A 22,174-nucleotide genomic window follows, 5' to 3' on the forward strand; every position below is an offset into this window, starting at 1 on the left:
GCTGGTAAAAATACAATTGTAGACATTTGCACTTTGTATTTCATCATTATTTTATGAATATTAAACTACATTAACTGAACACTTTTGGATTGGATTTGAACTTTAACAGATTGTTTGCATGCCGCCATATTACTTGAGATTTTAAAATTGAATTAAGCCAATAAGGAACATTATGTTTTTTTGCTTTTTTTCTACCAAGGTCAAAGAAGTCTTATTGCTGTCTTTGCTGTGAATTTGCCCCGTAATCATTTAAATGACATTATCCTTGAAAATAATATCTAGTGTCTAATTATGCTTTTATATAATTATCATTTTACACAAGTACTCATTTAGTTATTATATTTGAATAACTTTTAAATGGATTTTTTTCTGTACAATATAAAAATACTTACAAAAGAGTTTGTTGTTAATTCAAAAGTCAACTGTGGATCAACAAAGCTGATTCATGGGGATAATTTTCTTCCAGGAAGAAAAGGGCTAGGAACCTCTGTACTACGTGATGAACTGCCAGGCATGTATCAGAAAATCTGGGGAACTTGGTTAGTCGACTGCTCCAGATGGCATAATGTGTGTGTGACTTTTTTTCTAAAATTTATTATTACAGCTTTCTCTGTCCCAGCAACATTTGCTTGATGTCAAGACGAAAGGCTTATTTCTTAGACATTATGGAATCAATAAACAAATATACATTAATTAGCTTTCATGTAGTATACGTGGAACAAAGTTGTTCAATTAAAGGTCATCACAAAAGGCAAGGGGCACTATTTGTGCTGGTGGGAAAAGAGGCTTAACATCTGCATATGAAAATGGTTCTTTACACTAAGAGCAAGGAAAAAAAATAAGAATTATAAAAAAAAATTGTAGAATGTTGATTTATGGAAGTAATCCCACCCCCCAATACATAGCCATAGATAATGGAGGGAAGCATAAATAAAATCAGGGCACGGATAAGAGGAGGTGAGGAGGTCTAAACACCCCCATCCCAGTCCACTTGAGGGGCAGTAGCCATGCATCCTAGACATCTTTGCAGCTGCCTAGAGCAGAACTAAAGGCAAAACATGTTTTTAGTTTTGGATAGAATGGAGAGGGAGTAGAACACATGTTAGTTTTTATTGCTGTCCATGCCCCCATTAGGGATATTCACCCTTTCTATTTGTCCTGTTTACCATTATCTCTGAAAGTGAAAGTAAAAGAAAATCACAAATTTTGGGTTTCCCCCAGAAAAGTCATAGACGGGAAATCATCAATGGGGACACTAGTTCTTGTGATCTGGGGGTCCCTAAGGGATTCCCTTAGTTTGTATGTATTTCCGCTCACTTCCTGTTTTGGCACTGGTACAGGAAGCAAATGTATATCTCCCCAATGGGACACAGATGGCAAAAATAAAATCTGGCAGTGGTTATAACCCTCCTTTACTCTAACCAAAAAGAAAAATGTTTTGCCTATAGTTATACTTTAATCCTCCTCCTCTAGGCTACGGTTGGGCAGCTTGGCCCTTGAGAGAGAGAAGGAACCTGATTGAACAACCCTTAGATAAAGTCACGTGCGCATGTCAAAACATGTCAGGACAGGGCCTATGATGTCATCGTGCCAACCTGGAAGTGCTGCTGGATTGCTGAAAATAGATGATGCTGAGGTTTAGTCTTAAGGGGACATTGTACCCAGATATTGTGGCAAGCATTTAAAGTGGTGCACTGCGGTATGAGTGTGCCTATCTTGTGAGTGTATAAATTTTAGGCTTTTTAATAAAGGGATTTTGGGTTGTAATGGTAAAACACTATGCTAGTCCTTCTTTTTTCAGCGGAGGAACAAGCGGAGGCTACATATTGGTGGTGATTCGCCAGTGGAGAAATCCTCAGGAAGGAGAGAGTGGGGAAGCCCAGGGAATAGACTATTTAAAGGGGAAGGCGCAGTTGACCTATTGTTTACACTAAAAAGTCCACAAGTTCAGGTGAGAGCACATGATGAATTGTTGAGCAGCTCACTTGTGCTGTTGATGCATGTGAAGAGTTAAATAAGAATTTTTCATCACTTCGTAGAAGACACAGTTAAAGAAGAGACTTATGTGAAGGACATGTTTATGTGTTTTATATTATTTTTCCCACTTTAAGGATTGCTCAGAAGTGTTATTCATCAATATACAGGTGAAACTCGAAAAATTAGAATATGGTGCAAAAGTTAATTTATTTCAGTGCAGCAACTTAAAAGGGGAAACTAATATATGAGATAGACTCATTACAGTACATGCAAAGCAACATAGTTCAAGCCGTGATTTGTCATACTTGTGATGATTATGGCTTACAGCGCATGAAAACCCCAAATCCACAATCTCAGAAAAGTAGAATATTGCATGCAATCAATAAAACAAGGATTGTACATAGAACAATATCGGACCTCTGAAAAGTATAAGCATGCATATGTACTCAGTATTTGGTTTGGGCCCCTTTTGCAGCAATTACTGGCTCAATGCGGTGTGGCATGGAAGCTATCAGCCTGTGGCACTGCTGAGGTGTTATGGAAAACCAGGATGCTTCAATAGCAGCCTTCATCTCTTCTGCATTTTTCGGTCTCATGTCTCTCATCTTTCTCTATGGGGTTCAGGTCAGGCGTGTTTGCTGGCCAATCAAGCACAGTAATCCCACGGTCATTGAACCAGGTTTTGGTGCTTTTGGCAGTGTGGGCAGGTGCCAAGTCCTGCTGGAAAAGGAAGTCAGCATCCCCATAAAGCTCATCTGTGGAAGGAAGCATGAAGTGCTCCAAAATCTCCTGGTAGATGGCTGCGTTGACCCTGGACTTAATGAAGCACAGTGGACCAACACCAGCAGATGACATGACTCCCCAAATCAACACAGACTGTGGAAACTTCACACTGGACTTCAAGCATCTTGCAGTGTGTGCCTCTCCATTCTTCCTCCATACTCTGGGTCCGTGGTTTCCAAATGAGATGCAAAAGTTGCTCTCATCAGAAAATAGGACTTTGGACCACTGAGCAACAGACCAGGTCTGGTTTTTTTTAGCCCAGGTAAAACGCTTATGACATTGCTTGTTGTTCAGGAGCGGCTTGACAAGAGATATACAACATTTGAAGCTCATGTCCAGGATCCGTCTGTGTGTGGTGGCTCTTGATGCACTGACTCCAGCCTCAGTCCACTCCTTGTGAAAGTCCCCAACACTTTTGAATGGCCTTTTCCTGACAATTCTCTCCAGGCTGCGGTCATCCCTGCTGCTTGTGCACCTTTTTCTTCCATACTTTTCCCTTCCACATAACTTTCTATTAATGTGCTTTGATACAGCACTTTGGGAACATCCAACTTCTTTTGCAATTACCTTTTGAGGCTTTCCCTCCTTATGGAGGGTGTCAATGATGGTTTTCTGCACAACTGTCAGGTCAGCAGTCTTTCCCATGATTGTGATTCCTACTGAACCAGACTGAGAGACCAATTAAAGGCTCAGGAACCCTTTGCAGGTGTTATGGCCTAATTAGCTGATTAGAGTGGGACACTTTGAGCCTAGAATATTGCACATTTTCACAATATTCTAATTTTCTGAGATTGTGGATTTGTGGTTTTCATGAGCTGTAAGCCATAATCATCACAATTATGACAAATCACGGCTTGAACTATCTTGCTTTGCATGTAATGAGTCTATCTCATATATTAGTTTCACCTTTTAAGTTGCATAACTGAAATAAATGAAATTTGGCACGATATTCTAATTTTTTGAGTTTCACCTGTAAATGGGTGCAAGTATCATTATTTGTTGAATGCAACAGTGAGAGTGATCATTTTGAGTATTTTTGTTAACCACTTGAGCCCCAGAGGATTTACCCCCCTTAATGACCAGGCCTTTTTTGCTGTTTGGCGCTGCACTAATTCAAATGATAATTGTGCGGTCATGCAATGCTGTACCCAAACAAAATTTACGTCCTTTTTTTCACACAAATAGAGATTTCTTTTGGTGGTATTTGATCACCTGTGCGCTTTTTATTTTTTGCGCTATAAACAAAAAAAACACAAAAATTTTGAAAAAAAAACAATATTTTCTACTTTCAGCTATAAAAAATATATCGTAAACTCAAAGTTAGTCATAAATTTAAGCCAAAATGTATTCTGCTACATGTTTTTGGTAAAAAAAATCCCAATAAGTGTATATTGATTGCTTTGTGTGAAAGTTATAGCGTCTACAAACTATCGTATAGATGCTGTAATTTATGCCTTTTTTTGCTATACAGCGCTGCACTAACTCAAATGATAATTGCGCGGTCATGCAATGCTGCACCCAAACGAAAATTACGTCCTTTTTTTCACACAAATAGAGCTTTCTTTTGGTGGTATTTGATCACCTGTGTGCTTTTTATTTTTTGCGCTATAAACAAAAAAACCACGAAAATTTTGAAAAAAAACCAATATTTCTACTTTCAGCTATAAAAAATATATCGTAAACTCAAAGTTAGTCATAAATTTAAGCCAAAATGTATTCTGCTACATGTTTTTGGTAAAAAACAAAATGTATTCTGCAAGCGGGCAAACTGGCGCTATCTAGGAGGGGCGCTAACACTATCGGAAGTCACCAGTGACACTAATACAGTGATCAGTAAAAATCTGTTCACTGTAATCAATGACACTGGTGACAGGGCAGTGAAGGGGTTAACTGGGGGGGGGGGGGAGGGGGGTGATCAAGGGGTTAAATGGGATTTCTGGTGCACTAGCGGGCAAACTGGCGCTATCTGGGAGGGGCGCTAACACTATCGGAAGTCGCCAGCGACACTGATACAGTGATCAGTAAAAATTGGTTCACTGATCAGTGACACTGGTGACAGGGCAGTGAAGGGGTTAACTGGGGGGGCGATCAAGGGGTTAAACGGGATTACTGGTGTACTGGCGGGCAATCTGGCGCTATCTGGGAGGGGCGCTAACACTATCGGAAGTCGCCAGCGACACTGATACAGTGATCAGTAAAAATCGGTTCACTTATCAGTGACACTGGTGACAGGGCAGTGAATGGGTTAACTGGGGGGGGATTAAGGGGTTAAATGGGATTACTGGTGTACTGGCGGGCAATCTGGCGCTATCTGGGAGGGGCGCTAACACGATCGGAAGTCGCCAGCGACACTGATGCAGTGATCAGTAAAAATTGGTTCACTGATCAGTGACACTGGTGACAGGACAGTGAAGGGGTTAACTGGGGGGGCGATCAAGGGGTTAAACGGGATTACTGGTGTACTGGCGGGCAAACTGGCGCTATCTGGGAGGGGCGCTAACTCTATCGGAAGTCGCCAGCGACACTGATACAGTGATCAATAAAAATTGGTTCACTGATCAGTGACACTGGTGACAGGGCAGTGAAGGGGTTAACTGGGGGGGGGGGCGATCAAGGGGTTAAACGGGATTACTGGTGTACTGGCAGGCAATCTGGCCCTATCTGGGAGGGGCGCTAACACTATCGGAAGTCGCCAGCGACACTGATACAGTGATCAGTAAAAATTGGTTCACTGATCAGTGACACTGGTGACAGGGCAGTGAAGGGGTTAACTGGGGGGGCGATAAAGGGGTTAAACGGGATTACTGGTGTACTGGCGGGCAAACTGGCGCTATCTGGGAGGGGCGCTAACTCTATCGGAAGTCGCCAGCGACACTGATACAGTGATCAATAAAAATTGGTTCACTGATCAGTGACACTGGTGACAGGGCAGTGAAGGGGTTAACTGGGGGGGGGGGCGATCAAGGGGTTAAACGGGATTACTGGTGTACTGGCAGGCAATCTGGCCCTATCTGAGAGGGGCGCTAACACTATCGGAAGTCGCCAGCGACACTGATACAGTGATCAGTAAAAATTGGTTCACTGATCAGTGACACTGGTGACAGGGCAGTGAAGGGGTTAACTGGGGGGGGGGCGATCAAGGGGTTAAACGGGATTACTGGTGTGCTGGCGGGCAAACTGGCGCTATCTGGGAGGGGCGCTAACTCTATCGGAAGTCGCCAGCGACACTGATACAGTGATCAGTAAAAATTGGTTCACTGATCAGTGACACTGGGTGACAGGGCAGTGAAGGGTTTAACTGGAGGGGGGGGCGATCAAGGGGTTAAACGGGATTACTGGTGTACTGGCGGGCAAACTGGCGCTATCTGGGAGGGGCGCTAACTCTATCGGAAGTCGCCAGCGACACTGATACAGTGATCAGTAAAAATTGGTTCACTGATCAGTGACACTGGTGACAGGGCAGTGCAGGGGTTAACTGGGGGGGCGATCAAGGGGTTAAACGGGATTACTGGTGTACTGCCCGGCAAACTGGCGCTATCTGGGAGGGGCGCTAACTCTATCGGAAGTCGCCAGCGACACTGATACAGTGATCAGTAAAAATTGGTTCACTGATCAGTGACACTGGTGACAGGGCAGTGGAGGGGTTAACTGGAGGGGGGGGCGATCAAGGGGTTAAACAGGATTACTGGTGTACTGGCGGGCAATCTGGCGCTATCTGGGAGGGGCGCTAACTCTATCGGAAGTCGCCAGCGACACTGATCAGTAAAAATCGCTTCACTGATCAGTGACACTGGTGACAGGGCAGTGAAGGGTTAACTGGGGGGGAGGGGGGGGGGCGATCAGAGGGTTAAATGTGTCCTAGAGTGTTCTAACTGTAGTGTAGTGCTTGTGTACTCACTTTTTGGATGTCTTCTTCTCTGTCTGGAACGGAATGTGTCCAGGCAGAGAAGAATGACATCATATCCTGCCCTGTGTGTATGTCAACACAGGACAGGATAGGACAGGGACCGATCATGTGATTTCAGCCAGAAATCACTGGCTGAAATCTAATGATTGATCCCTCCTGGATCAAATCGTGTCACCCGCGGGTCGGCGGGAGCGCGCGCGCGCGCCCCCTGCCGGCGAAAGTGTCGGGAGCGCGGAACCCCTTTTTAAACGTGGTTTTGCGCTCTACTGTCGCCCTGCACACGTATATACACAGTGGCAGGGCGGCAAGCGGTTAATTTATAGTAAGTGTTATTTTATTCATTATTTACTATTGGAGCACTCAAAATAGCTAATTAGGGGTAATAACTTTGAGACACAGAGATGTTGTGCAACACTTTTTATTTTTTGTTTTAGTTCATACTGATGTGAGAAACACATTATAGTGCGAGCAGCAACAACTTAACAGATGTGAAGTCTTTACTAGCAGGTGTGTGCAGAGAATAATTCCACCTATAGGATGTATGGACAATTTTTAGATTTTTAGCTCTGCCCACTGATCATTGATTGTGGGCTGCATAATGCATGCATCCTTCAAAATGAAAGAAAATTATGAAGAAGCAGAGAGAGCCATGAGGTGAGGTGTTCTGAGCAGGGAGGAGAGAACCCCAGAGGGCTTGAAGGGGGAAGTATCACTGCAGGGTGGGCTGTGTATGACATGCTCTTGACTACTGTACAATATACCATGTGCTGTATATGACATGATCCTGACCACTTCACTCTGTACACTGAGCTGTCTATGACATATTTCTGACTGATGCACTCTGTATACTGGTCTGTGTGGAACATGCTACTGACCACTGCACTCTGTATTCTTGGATGTACATTTAATACTCCTTGCCACTGCACTCTTTACATTGTACAATACTTGCTGATCGGTTACTAGTCACTGACTATCTTTAGGAAGTTTTACCTGAAGGTACACTGTGTGCAGAAAAGCATATGTAAAGAAAGATTTTAATGTTTTACAAATGATAGCGCTGAGGTTTGCACGTTTGTTAGTTTCTCAATAACAAGCTAGTCTTGACTAAAGTTGTATAGGCTGAAACGCGTCAAATGATTGTTTCTGTAACATTTTACACTGTGGTTTACTGAATAAAGATGAGATTTTAGAGCCATCGGTTGTGCAGATCAAGTTTATGGACAATTGTTTTCAGCTATGCGACTGAGGATCGAGCACCTGCTGGCTCTATGAATGGAGGTCTGTATGGGTAGTGGCACCACTTTGTTCTTGTCACAATATCCTTAAAATGACATATAAAGTTGTTATAAAGCCTAAACATGTTTTACCTTAATGTATTCCTCGCATTAAGGAAAAAAATGTTTAGACAGTAGTGTCTACCTCACCCCCTTGAGAGAGTGGGGAGGCAGGGCTGAGCTGTGCTGTGCTGTCTGTGTCTAAAGACCCAGGCAGCAGGGCTCAAGAGTGAGCCCACATGAGTCCCCCATAGCAACAGGCTTACTATGGGGGCACTCGCAGAGGAGCCAAGAGCACTGGCAGGGGACCCAGTTGCCCCATTGCACAGAGTAGGTAAGTATAAACCTATCTGGTTTGTTTTTTTTTACAAAAATATTTTGTCATTAATAGTCACTTTAACCACTTCAAGTCTGAACACTTTCACCCCTTCCTGTCCAGGACAATTTTCAGCTTTCAGTGCTATCACATTTTGAATGACAATTGCTCGGTCATGCAATACTGTACCCATATGAATGTTTACCATTTTTTTGAGGCAGATACAATTTTATTTTGGTGGTATTTATTAAAAAAATAGTTTTTCTTATAAGATTTTGCAAATAAATAATCTTTCTTCATAAATCTTGGCCAAAATGTATTCAGCTATATTTTAGTAAAAAAAAAATAACCCAAATTAGTTTATAACCAAAAATTATAATTTTTCAAAAACATTTTTTTTTACATTTTCATTTTTTTTTATATTATTATTTATGTGTTTTTTTTTTAACATACTGTCACCCTAGCAGTACAGTGTCACCGTAGTGACACTGTACTACTTGTGGGGGTGATGAAGATTTTTTACACTAATTGCTTTTACACCCATAAAGGCTGTAAAAGCAATATTTTCTCCTTCTCTCTGGCTGCATTCTTGCAGCCATTGAGAAATACTATGAGAGCTGTGATTGGTCACAGCTTGTCACATGGTACAAGGCTGTTGTGAATAGCCTTGTACTATGTAACCTCTGTGATCATTCACAGATTTCACTAGTAGTAAGCAATGATGTCAGGAAGTGACATCTTGCTTACTACTGTTCATGTGATCACTGATTGGCCAATCAATGATCATATGATTGGGACCTCACACAGAGGTCCCGTACAGCAATTGGTGTTCCCAGGGAGCACATAGGCAGGGAAGCGGGAGGGCATTTATAAATGGCCACCCATTCCTGCACTGCTCCCGTCCAGCCGTTTATGTACATGGGCCGGATGGGAAGTGGGTTTAAGCTTCATTGTAGTTGCTGGAATATTTTCCACTTTCTAGGCTAACAACATTTTCAGCAAGTACAGAACATTTCTGTTAATCTTGCCAGAAATGCAGTGTTACTCTCACTTCCTCTGCACTAAACTGAATGCACAAACAAGCAAAGCCCCCTTCCAAGCTATGTTCTTTAAATTACAAATTTCCATGCCTCCCAGGAAATGAAGATGAAGGGAAGAAGATGTGTTTGTAGTCCTATTCAGGAGAGAAGCCTTTATGAAAACTATGGCTCCGTCCATAGATACAGTGGTGTGAGCGAGTGTAGCCACCCAGGGACAGAGAGTGTGAGTGCAGATTTATCAGGTGAACAATAAGAAAAAACTGAATAAAAGAAAACTAATGCAACCACTGCATCTAAGGACTGGTAAGCTGCAATATATTACATTTTTATTTATGGAAACAGATCAACTTTTAGGTAATGTGCTTTAATTTAGTAGCTGAAAGTATACAATGGCCTTGAGAACTAGTGCACTTCAAAAATATGCCAGCTTTGAGCTTCATTGTTTGATAATGTGGGCGACAACCACACTTTCTGTTTCAACTTCTGTCTTAGAGTAAATGCACATAAGTAATAAATAATAATTATATGACCACCATACTTTCCACAAGAGAAGAAGAGCTTGGTTGCATCCAGTTTCAATGGATATACAAATATGTACCTTGCTTACCAATGCTTGCTTCATTCCTGTACAAAGTTTGTTGATGGGAAATTGAGCTTGCCTGTTCTATTCATTTAACTTGTTAATAGCAAACACATAATGATACTTGCTGGTATGAACCTCAAAGCAACTGTTTAGGTACTGGCCATGACCTAAATTATGGGTATGGTAGACGGTATCTGATTCTTTGAAAAAGGAACAGCAGGATTACAAACAATTTTCTTAATTTTAGCATTATTATATCTCTGTGTCTAAATCACTGGCTTTAGAGATAATGGACTAATTTATGAAAACTGGAAAAACATGGAAAATAAAAAATGCATTCTGACTGGTTGCTATAGACCATAATATCACTCTATTTTGCACCAGTTTTCAGAATTTGTGTGTTTAATTTTTCTATTTGATTAAGAACTATTGCTATTGGTAACAGCTCCATATTTGCTATACTTTTATTTTACATTTCATGAATAAACCCCTGCATGTGTTCTTCATCATTTCAGGTACAAGCACAGGTCCTTAAAATTAAACCTGCCAACGTTATAGCTGATGTCTAAAGTGCAGGCATCTGCATTCATTTTGCCTTAAGCGCAATCCTAGTGGCCAGTGACCCAGCTATTATAGTGACTGACCTATAGGAATGTGTAGAGGCTGGCTGGAGCAGGAGAGGGTTGGCAACCTTTAACAATGTCAAGATTTAGGGTTAGAAGCATGCACTTAAAAGGGGCTGAAGCTGTGACTGTACTTTATGCTTATTACCAGCTTTGATGTGTTTTTTTTTACTTTACTGATACACTATATTGCCAAAAATATTGATACGCCCCTCCAAATAATTGGATTCAGGTGTTCCAATCACCATCATGGCCACAGGTGTAAAAAATCAAGCACCTAGACATGCAGACTGCTTCTACAAACATTTGTGAAAGAATGGGTCGCTCTCAGGAGCTCAGTGAACTCAAGCGTGGTACCTTGATAAGTTGCCAACGGTGCAATAAGTCCATCCATGAAATTAACTTGCTACTAAATATTCCATGGTCAACTGTTAATGGTAATATAACAAAGTGTAAGCAACTGGGAAGCAACTCAGCCATGAAGTGGTAGGCCACGTAAAATGACAGAGCGGGGTCAGCTTATGTTGCAGCACACAGTGCGCAGAAGTCACCAACTGTCTGCAGAGTCAATAGCTAAAGACCCCCAAATTTCATGTGGCCTTTAGATTAGCACTACAACAGTGTGTAGAGAGCTTCATGGAATAGATTTCCATGGCCGAGCAGCTGCATCCAAGCTTTACATCACCAAGTGCAATGCAAAGTGTCGGATGCAGTGGTGTAAAGCACACCACCACCGGAGTCCAGAGCAGTGTAGACATGTTCTCTGGAGTGCCAAATCACACTTCTCTGTCTGGCAATCCAATGAACACGGGGGTTGGGCTTGGCCCCTTAGTTCCAGTGAAAAGAACTCTTAATGCGTCAGCATACTAAGACATTTTGGACAATTTTCTGCTCCCAACTTTGTGGGAACAGTTTGGGGGTGGCCCCTTTCTGTTTCAACATGACTGCACACCATTGCACAAAGCAAGGTCCATAAAGACATAGATGAGCGAGTTTGGGGTGGAAGAACTTGACTGGTCTGTACATAGTCCTGACCTCAGCCCGACAGAATACCTTTGGGATGAATTAGAGCGGAGACAATGAGCCAGGCCTTCTCTTCCTACATCAGTGTGTGACTTCACAAATGTGCTTTTGGGAGAATGCTCAAACATTCCCATAGACATACTCCTAAAAACTTTTTTGCAATATTGTATAGCTGTACATTAAAGTGGTTGTAAATGCAGAAGGTTTTTTACCTTACTGCATTGTATGCAGCAAGGTATAAAACCTTCTGCATTCAGCTTCCCTTGCAGCCCCCCTAAAATATATACCTGAGCCTGATCTCAATCCAGCGATGTGCACCAGAGCCAAGGCTGTCTTGGCTCTCTCACTCCTTATTGACTCAGATACAGAAACTGGAGTCATTGGCTCCCGCTGCTGTCAATCAGAACCAGTGATGAAGAGTGGGGGTGGGGCTAAGCCCAATCGTGTGTGTCTTATGGACACATAAGACACATAATGCTCTAGGTGCACTTGGCAGGGGAGCCCAAAGTGCGATCGAGGGACCCCAGAAGAGGAGGATCGAGACTGCTCTGTGCAAAACTATTGCACAGAGAAGGTAAGTATAATATGTTTGTTATTATTTAAAAAAATAAATAGCGTGCCTGTAATATCACTTTAATAATTATTTTTCCTGCAATTCCTTAAAGAGAACTAGAAAACATACACTATTTGTAGACTTCATAAAACCCTGGCAGCATTTTTCAGCTGTAATAATAATGTTTTCTTAGCGCGGACTACTGAGTGTGTCACATGATGTGGTCCCTCGAGGGTGATGGCCTACTATTGCACAGTCATTTATGTACATTGATTTTATGCATCCATTTATCATCACTAAACCACAAACAGTAATTCATCATTAAACATCCCCAGCTTAAATACAGTTAAATCCAGGACATGAATCACATACGCAATATTTAGCTCTTTATGATGAATTAATGAATATTAATTACAATTACAATTAATGAACATATGAACGTTATTAACATGTGCATCAATGTTAAATGTGTAGTAACCTATACCAAGCTATCAGAATGAATTGTTCACAGGTCTATATGAAGTAAGTGTAATGATTGATTGCTAAGGGATAAGGAGCTCTGTAGTGCCCCCTGTAATAAATAAGCATGGCCTCAACATTTACTGGCCTATTTACTGACCACTATATATTTTTATAGGTTTACTATTATCTATACATGACAAACGATGAACTTTGCACATTGGTGTTCAGGATTTAGGCAAAAATCAATTAACACCAAGGACCAAATGTGTGCAAACAAGATATACTGGTAACAAAATAATCTATCTTATCAAAATAATTCGAAGCTTACAAGATACTGACATAATACAAACAAATGGGTTTATTTAATGGATTGAGTAGAATGTTCTACACTATAGGCCTGTAGTACATTGCAATATGCTGTAGGCTCAAACAGCTGGGATGACGAGGCCAAGCTAGATTTAAGGTGCCTGACCTCATTTTATCAACATCTGTGATTCTAGCGTGGTCCTCTGCAGGTGACCTGAGGTTTGAAAGCTACTATGACAAGAAATCATTTATACATCATACCATTGCTGTCTACCTTAAAGCCAATTGCATGTCTTCCAAAGATGTCAAAGAAATAGTGCATTTTATATCAGATGATATTCAGAAATGAAATAGCAGATACACAAGGCTGTTTGATTATTGCTAACTTGTAATATTAATAACAATAATAAAACACACAATGTTTCAAATGTAGCAACTTGAAATGACATAGGGTAAAATAAGAAAGACCAGTATGTACATAAAGATGGACGGGATTCTTTTTCACTTTAGATATATTAAAATAGCAGCCTATCAAATTATCTTTTGTTGTTGAAAGAATATCGCTTCGTTAGCTAAAAATGGGTTACAGCTCAGATTCCTGAAGGTTAAAAAGTAAGCAGATTGAATCTGCATAAACCCCCATAATCTTCTAACAAGTGGCTTTGGTTATTTCCAAGGGAGGTCCATTTTGTGAATGAACAGCAGCCATCAAACACCAATTTACAACCAAACTGACAAGTCGATGGAGCTGTCATTATGCCTGCATTAAAGTATACACTAGTAGGTCACTTCCTTAGCTACCCTCAGCTGTTGTTGTACTGTCCTTTCACAGACAAATGCTTTGTGTGGTCATTGCCAAGATCCAACCTGTCAATATCAAGATGATGACTGTCACTAGCTGAAAAAAGCTAAACTGCTGTTGTAATCACAAAAAAAATGAACCTTGATGCTAACCCGGGACACAGCACTAAACTGCAGATCAGCTCTGCTCAAAGACACAGCAGAATAAAGCACACAGTCACTTCAGATAGAGGGCAGTAAGTGAAAAAAAGGAAAAAAAGGAGGGGGGAACCAGAGGGGAGAGATCGTCAGAAGAGGGAGCTGCAGGCAGTTAAATCCATTCCACTATATGTAAAAAAAAGTCATGCAGCTTTACAAATGCAAATAAAGTGCAGTGAATGCTCAGTCAGAACCATAAAAAAACAATTGCAATTAACAGCTCCAGAATGATGTACAGCAGTTAAAACAATGAAATACTGTAGACTAACTCTTAAAGAAGCAGACATGATCTTTTAAGATTAATGGCAAATCAGTAGAAACATGTAAAAAAAATTATAAATATTTAAATCTGATCAGGTTTTAATTTTCTATGGTTGGTGACTTTGCCTTCTAGTACTTTTCTCTCTACTTTACAAACCTTGACAGAGGCTAATTTAATAAAGTAATGTCAGGAGCAGAGACGATGATGTACAAAGTGCTGTAACTCCTAGTATCCAATCACATTTAAGCCAGATAAAAGAAAGGTGTATGGTTGCCCTGGGTTACTGCTGATTGTTATAGTCTAACAGTTCTATAATAGGAAACAAGCACAAGGTGATCTAGTACTTATTGATGAGATGACAGTGTGCTCCAATGAAGGTTTGCAACGTGGGATCAGATCTACTTATAGAAGTATAGAAGATGCTTACCACCAGCACAAGGTGATCTAGTACTTATTGATGAGATGACAGTGTGCTCTAATGAAGGTTTGCAATGTGTGATCAGGTCTACCCATAAAAGTATAGAATATGCTTACCACCAGCACAAGGTGATCTAGTACTTATTGACGAGATGGCCGTGTGCTCCAATGAAGGTTTGCAATGTGTGATCAGGTCTACCCACAGAAGTATAGAAAATGCTTACCACCAGCACAAGGTGATATCATAATTACTGATGAGATGACAGTGTGTTCCAATGAAAGATTTACAATGTGTGATCAGTTCTACCCACAGAAGTATAGAAGATGCTTTCCACCAGCAAAAGGTGATCTAGTACTTACTGATGAGATGACAGTGTATTCCAATGAAAGATTTACAATGTGTGATCAGGTCTACCCACAGAAGTATAGAAGATGCTTTCCACCAGCAAAAGGTGATCTAGTACTTACTGATGAGATGACAGTGTGCTCCAATGAAGGTTTGCAATGTGTGACCAGGTCTACCCATAGAAGTATAGAGGTTGCTTACCACCAGCATAAGGTGATCTAGTATTTACTGATGACATGACAGTGTGTTCCAGTGAAGGATTTGCAATGTGTGATCAGGTCTGCTCACAGAAGTATAGAAAATGCTTACCACCGGCATAAGGTGATCTAGTACTTACTGATGAGATGACAGTGTGCTCCAATGAAGGTTTGCAATGTGTGATCAGGTCTACCCATAAAAGTATAGAGGATGCTGAACACCAGCATAAGGTGATCTAGTACTTACTGATGAGATGACAGTGTGTTCCAGTGAAGGATTTGCAATGTGTGATCAGGTCTGCTCACAGAAGTATAGAGGATGCTGAACACCAGCATAAGGTGATCTAGTACTTACTGATGAGATGACAGTGTGTTCCAGTGAAGGATTTGCAATGTGTGATCAGGTCTACCCATAGAAGTATAGAGGATGCTTACCACCAGCACAAGGTGATCTAGTACTTACTGATGAGATGACAGTGTGCTCCAATGAAGGTTTGCAATGTGTGATCAGGTCTACCCATAGAAGTATAGAGGATGCTGTGATCAGGTCTACCCATAGAAGTATAGAAGATGCTTACCACCAGCACAGGCACCCCTGTGACCAGGGAGAAGAGAAGGACTGGGGGGATGTCGCTGCTCTCATCAGGTCCTGGATAGGGCTTGGTGTAAGTGCTATCGAAGCAGAAAAAGCCTTGGACATTCACAGTGAACGTGTCCGTGTATTCGAAGTAATAAGCCAGCATTACAGTCCCTGCCATGATCACCATCTGGAAATAAAGCATGATCGTCAGTGAGAAGTGAAAACTCATTTAAAGAACCATCCACACAATCAAAGGCACAACCGGAGCTCAGGAGCTGTCCATGCTTGCGGTGCTGAAACGTCTCAATCGCTGGGTTTCAGGAGACACACTTTGTGAATCAAGGGAAGCCTTGTGTTCCAGTGCCTGCTTCCCTGCACCCAGAATAAGCTTCTGTTAAACGAGATCATCTACTTAATTAAAATGCTTGTCTGGATCCACTGGCAGATTTAGCTTAGATGCCCACACATGCTAACTTGAATTGACGCTTAAAGCTCCAGCCTCCTGATAATGATGTCCCCCCTTTATTTTTTTTTTTTTTATCCCTGCTCAGACAAACCACTGATCCATTGTAACCTCCAAATGGGATTCACATGGCTACAGCTGCTTCCCAGGTGGTGAAAAACCAGAGATGGATTTTTTTTTTCCTCCGTGCCACAGCGCCGTGTTTCGCAAAGAAATTCAAGTGCTGGGGCTGCCTCATTGCAAAGCCATCCTCTCCTTCCCACTATTTGTTCATGTGAGATTGGAGCTATAGAGCAGAAAGCCCAGCACAAGGGCTCAGATCCTCCCTCTGGTGTACAGTAAGACAAAGAAATCCTTGTCCTGGCTCTTGGCAGCTAGAAACTCAGTTCTTTTCAATCTAGAGAGATAAGGTAGGCTGGCCTCAATATATACAGCATCCTTCATTTATCAGAAATAAATATAGATTATATCCAAATGTCTATTGAATGCATCACTCCTAATTCTCTTGCTGTCTGATTCTATGGAAGGACACTGTGGGACACTAAGATATTGGGTTAGCACATTGTAAAGGGAGCAAGCCTTGTACAGCCTGCTGTTAATCCCTCCAATGTGAATAACTTCCTCCTCTTTTTTGGTAAACTCCTCCTCCATGATAATAAATAACTTAGAACATGACCTCCTCTTCTGTACTACATATGTGGACAGTCCAACAAGAAACCTTTCTTGTTTAAGGATGACACCAAATGAGATTATTTTAAAGGAGCTGCACACATGCTTTGGTTATTGGGTAATTGGACATGAAATTGTGTTTTACCAATGGAGGATGGTTTGCTGGAATAGGTATTGTTTTGTTATTCACTTCAGTGGATTGACCACCAACAATTTACTGGGTTCATAAAGTGTATCCAGTACAATTTTTATTTCTTTGCTGGTTTGCTGGAATAGGTATAATTTTGTTCTTTACTTTGTTCAGTGGATTAACCAGCAACAGTTCATAATGTGTATCCATTATATTTTTTATTACTTAAAGTAGAATTTCAGCTAAAGCCTAGCTAGTCCTAAAAATGTTCCCTCCCTGCAACACCTATATTAACTAACCTATGTAAAAAAGATGTATATACTTACCTATTTTCAGTCTGTTGCAGTACAGTTGTGTCATCCAGCTTTCCTGAGTCAGCCAGCAGCGGCTGCAGAGGAGAAGAGGGACCACCAACAACTGATGCACCATGAAAGCCTATAGGTGATATCATAGCTCCTAGCTTTCACAGACTTTATGAGGCACTCTTTCCACTCCCCAGGATCCTGGAGTGGGCTGAAAATAGGTAAGTAACCGTAAACACATCTTTTTTATGCAGATTAGTTAGGTGTTGGGTGTTAGGTGTTGGCTGCAGGGGAGAAGAGGGACCACCAACAACTGATTCACCATGAAAGCATATAGGTGATATCATAGCTCCTGGCTTTCACAGACTTTATGAGGCACTCTTTCCACTCCCCTGGATCCTGGAGTGGGCTGAAAATAGGTAAGTAACCGTAAACACATCTTTTTTATACAGATTAGTTAGGTGTTGGGAGGGGGGAGAATTTTTAAGACTTATTAGGTTTTGGCTGGAATTTAACGAGACCCTGTCATTACATGTACCGTGCAGTTAACCACTTCAGTACTGGGCCCTACCACCCCCTTCCTGCCCAGGCTAATTTTCAGCTTTCGGTGCTGTCACATTTTGAATGACAATTGCAACACTGTACCCATATGAAAGTTGTATTTATTTATTTTTTTAGACAGATAGAGCTTTTGGTGGCATTTATTAACAACTTGGTTTTTTATTGTTTGTTAAAGAAACCATACATTTTGAAAAAAAAAAGTTTTTTTTAGTTTCTGTTATAAAATATTGCAAATTTGTAATTTTTATTCTTCACTGATGTACGCAGATGAGGCTGCACTGATGGGCACTGAAAGTGTGCACCGATGGACACTGATAGGCTACACTGATGGGCACTAATGAGGCTGCACTAATGTACACTGCTGAGGTGGCACTGATGAGACTGCACTGATGGGCACTGATGAGGCTGCAGTGATGTGCACTGATGAGGCACTAATGAAGTGCCATTAATGAGCACTGTTGTGGAGGCACTGGACAGGCTGTACTGATGAAGTGACACTGATGGGCAATGATAGGTGGCACCAATGGCCACTGATAAGCTGCACTGATCTGCACTGATGGGCACTGATAGGGCTGCACCAATAATCAGGGCACTAATATTCAGTGTAAACAACATACTGACAGCATTGCTGGTTATCGGTTTTCTATTCCTCACACAGACACAGCGTGTGAGGACAGCACTGCCGATAACTGGCAATTCTGTTTACATGTGATCAGCTGTGATTGTACACAGCTGATCACATGGTAAAGGGCCACAGTGATTGGCCCTTTACCCTGATTTGTGATTAGCTGTTCCCCAAAAGACACAGCGGTCACAGAGCTTGCTTGATGCGCACCCCAGGGGGTGGGGTTCTGGGAGGATATCCATGGACACCCTCCCAAAACTGGACAACTGTGCTGTAGCCATCTTTCAACTATAGCACCTCCAGCCAGTGGCTAAAGCAGGGGACTATAAACTATGATCTGCCGAATACAGCCCACTGCAAGATTTTATCTAGCCCTCTGATGTAAGAGGGGGCTCTGATGGGAACTCTCATGTATGGGGAATTTTGATGTATGGGGGATGCCCTCCCAGAACTGAATGACCACGCTGTAGCCATGTTTCAGTTATAACACGGCCAGAAAGCCACTAAAGCAGGGGACTCAAAACTACAACCTGCAGGACAAACACAGCCTGCTGCAAGATTTTATCTAGCCCTCTGATGACTTTGAAGGAGACTCTGATGTAAGGGGTCTCCTTTGGGGACTCTGATGTAGAGGGGATGTAAGCATATTTAGCATATCTTTGCTTTGTTTTACTGAAGTTTTTTTCTGTTGTTCTAAATCATAACATGCTGATTATTATTATACAGGATTTATATAGTGCCAACGGTTTGCTCAGTGCTTTACATTATAGTGGGAGACAATACAGTAACAATACAGTTCAATACAAGAGGGATTTGAGGGCCCTGCTCCTTGGAGCTTACAATCTAGGAGGGAGGGGTGAATGGTACAGTAGGTAGTCACTGTGGGGGATGGAGTGGTTGGAAGAGTATTGGATTCCAGAATTAGCAGAGGACAGGATAGGCTTCCCTAAAGAGAAAGGTTTTCAGTGATCGCCGAAAGGCAAGTAGAGTAGGTGATAATCTGATAGATTGGAGTTAGGGAGTTCCAGAGGATGGGTGACGCTCTGGAGAAGTCTTGGAGACGAGCATGGGAGGAGGAGATAAGGGAGCTAGAGAGTAAGAGGTCTTGCGAGGAGCGGAGTATATGGTTTGGGTGATATTTAGAGATAAGATCAGATTTGTAAATTGGGGCAGTGTTGTGGATGGCTTTTTATGTCATTGTTAGAGTTTTGAATTTTATCTGTTGGGCAACTGGGAGCCAGTGGAGGGATTGGCAGAGAGGGGTGGCGGATACAGAATGGTTAGTGAGGTGGATGAGTCTGGCAGCAGAGTTCATGATAGACTGGAGGGGGGATAGCCTGCGATGAGGTAGGCCAATGAGGAGGGAGTTACAGTAGTCGAGGTGTGATATGACAAGGGAGTGAATAAGTTGCTTAGTGGTTTCCGGGGTTAGGAACGGTCGAATCTTGGAGATGTTGTGGAGGTGAAGTCTACATGATTTTGTCAGCGATTGGATCTGGGGCTGGAAGGACAGATGGGGGTCTAGGATTACACCTAGTACCCTGGCGTGAGGGGATGGACTGAGGGTGGTGTTAGCAATGTTTATGGTGAAGTCAGTGGGGGTGGCGCGGGCAGGGGGGGAATACTAGGAGCTCAATTTTGGAAAGGCTGAGTTTGAGGAAGTAGAGTGGCATCCAAGCCGATATGTCGCTTAGTAGGCTAGCGATGCGGGTGTAAACTGAAGGGGTGAGGTGAGGGGTAGACAGATAGATTTGCATTTCATCAGCATAGAGATGGTAATTGAAGCCATGGGAGCTTATCAAGTGACCAAGGGAGGAGGTGTAGATGGAGAAGAGAAGAGGTCAAGGACAGAACCTTGGGGGACCCCTACAGAGAGAGGGAGTGAGGAGGAGGTGGAGGCGTTATAGGTAGAAGGAGCGCTGCGATAGATAGGAGGAGAACCAGGAGAGAGCAGAGTCGCTGAGGCCAAAAGAGTGTACTTTTTTGAGGAGGAGGGGATGGTCAACTGTGTCAAAAGCAGCGGAGAGGTCAAGTAGTAGGAGTATTGAATAGTGGACATTGGTTTTTGCAGTTAGTAGGTCATTAGAGAGCTTTAGTAAGGCAGTTTTGGTAGAGTGTAGGGGGTGAAAGCCAGACTGTAAGGGGTGGAGAAGGTTGTTGTCAGTGAGGTGGGAGCTCAGACGATTGTAGATTAAGCGTTCTAGGAGTTTAGAGGTAAATGGCAGCAGGGAGATATGTCTAAGGTTGTTCAGGTTGGTGGGGTCTAGGGAGGGTTTTATAAGTATGGGGGTGATGTGCGCGTGGTTTAGAAGGGAAGGGAATGCACCTGTAGAGAGGGAGAGATTGAAGATGTGAGTGAGGGAGCATAGGATGGAAGAGGAGGGTGACCAAAGGAGTTGTGAGGGGACAGGGTCCAGGGGGCAGGTGGTGAGGCGGGCTTCTGAGAAGACCTTAAGGACCTCTTCAGTGGTAGCGAGGTCAAAGGAGGACAGTGATGAGGGAGGTACGGTATAAGGAATGCTAAGTGGGTGTCTGTGTAGTGGCGATGTCCCTACGAACTGTGTCGATCTTGTTTTGGAAGTGGTGTGCAATCTCGTGGGCAGTGAGTGAGGCGCTGGGTGGCGGTGGGGGTGGAGAAAGTAGAGAGTTAAAGGTAGAGAAGAGCCGATGAGGGACTCGAAGAGAAGGTATTGATGAGGGTGACAAAGTAAGCTTGTTTGGCAGCATGAAGGGAGGAAGTCTATGTTAGGAAGGCAGATTTATAATGGGTGAACGCTTGGTGTGATTTGGTTTTATGCCATAATCGCTCCAGCGTGTGACTATGTCATTTGAGATTTTGGGTGTGGTCAGTCTGCCAAGGTTGTAGAGGTAGGGGCCTGATGCTTCATGTTGTTAGGGGAGCGAGCGAGTCTAGAGTGGATGAGAGAGAGTTGTTTTAGACAGCAGGGGCCAGGTCAGGCCAGGACAGGGGGTTGATGCTGTCGTAGAGCTGGTCAGTTGCGGAGTGGAAGGGAGCCGGGTTTAGGTTTCGGAGATTTCTGCTGGTAATTGTCTGCTGTTTAGTGGGGTAGGTGTTAAAGGACGAGAAGACTGTGAAGGTGATGAGATTGTGATCAGAGAGGGGAAATGGGGTGTTTGAGAGGTTATAGGGGGTACAGTGGTGAGAGAAGACAAGGTCTAAGGTATTCACGTCGGAGTGAGTGGAGGACTGTATACACTGTGCTAGTTCAAAAGAAGAGGTTATGTGGAGGAGTTGGGATGTAGCCAGGTTATTGACATTAATAGGGATGTTGAAGTCTCCGAGTAAGATAGTGGGTAGCTTGGAGGAGAGAAAATAGGGTAGTCAGGCGGCGAAGTCATCGAGAAAGCAGGACAGAGGTCCAGGAAGCTGGTAGATCACTGCAATCCTCAGAGAGATTGGAGAGAATAGCCAGATGCAGTGGGTCTTGAAGGAAGAGAGGGATAAAGTGGGAGGGTTTACAAAGAAACCTCAAAATAAAACATTAATTATTGTAAATGTGATTTTTTTCATTCATAAAACTTTTTAGGCCCACATACATTTGTAAAATATACAATATACCTTCTTCGTGAAAGGTTTAGAGACCCCTGATTTAAAGTATATTTGAACCCTCACTCTGGAAAACAACCCATGTAGTTTAAAACAGAAATGTAAGGCAAAACATTTATACATATGGTATATTGTGTGCGATGCCCTGTCAAAGTGTTAAAAGGTAGTCTGGAACGGGTTTGCAAACAACCAATACACTGATGGTACA

General features: G+C 42.5%; 1 protein-coding gene across 2 annotated transcripts in view; it reads right to left on the reverse strand.

The window, feature by feature from the left end:
* The window catches only part of PLPPR5 (phospholipid phosphatase related 5), a 372,883-nt gene extending 356,198 nt beyond the window's left edge, over positions 1-16,685 (reverse strand). The window contains exon 1 of one of the 2 annotated variants that reach the window (XM_089677285.1): positions 15,647-16,685. In XM_089677285.1, the coding sequence (XP_089533411.1) occupies positions 15,647-15,877 (231 nt within the window). In that variant the 5' untranslated portion in view covers positions 15,878-16,685. The remainder of the gene's footprint in view (positions 1-15,646) is intronic. The other variant, XM_089677284.1, reaches the window with a different exon arrangement.
* Between the last annotated feature and the right edge of the window lie 5,489 nt (positions 16,686-22,174).

Source organism: Staurois parvus, unplaced genomic scaffold (assembly GCF_062004578.1).
Source record: "Staurois parvus isolate SC_StPar_1 unplaced genomic scaffold, SC_StPar_1.0 ptg000183l, whole genome shotgun sequence".
Classification (NCBI taxonomy): Eukaryota; Metazoa; Chordata; class Amphibia; order Anura; family Ranidae; genus Staurois; species Staurois parvus.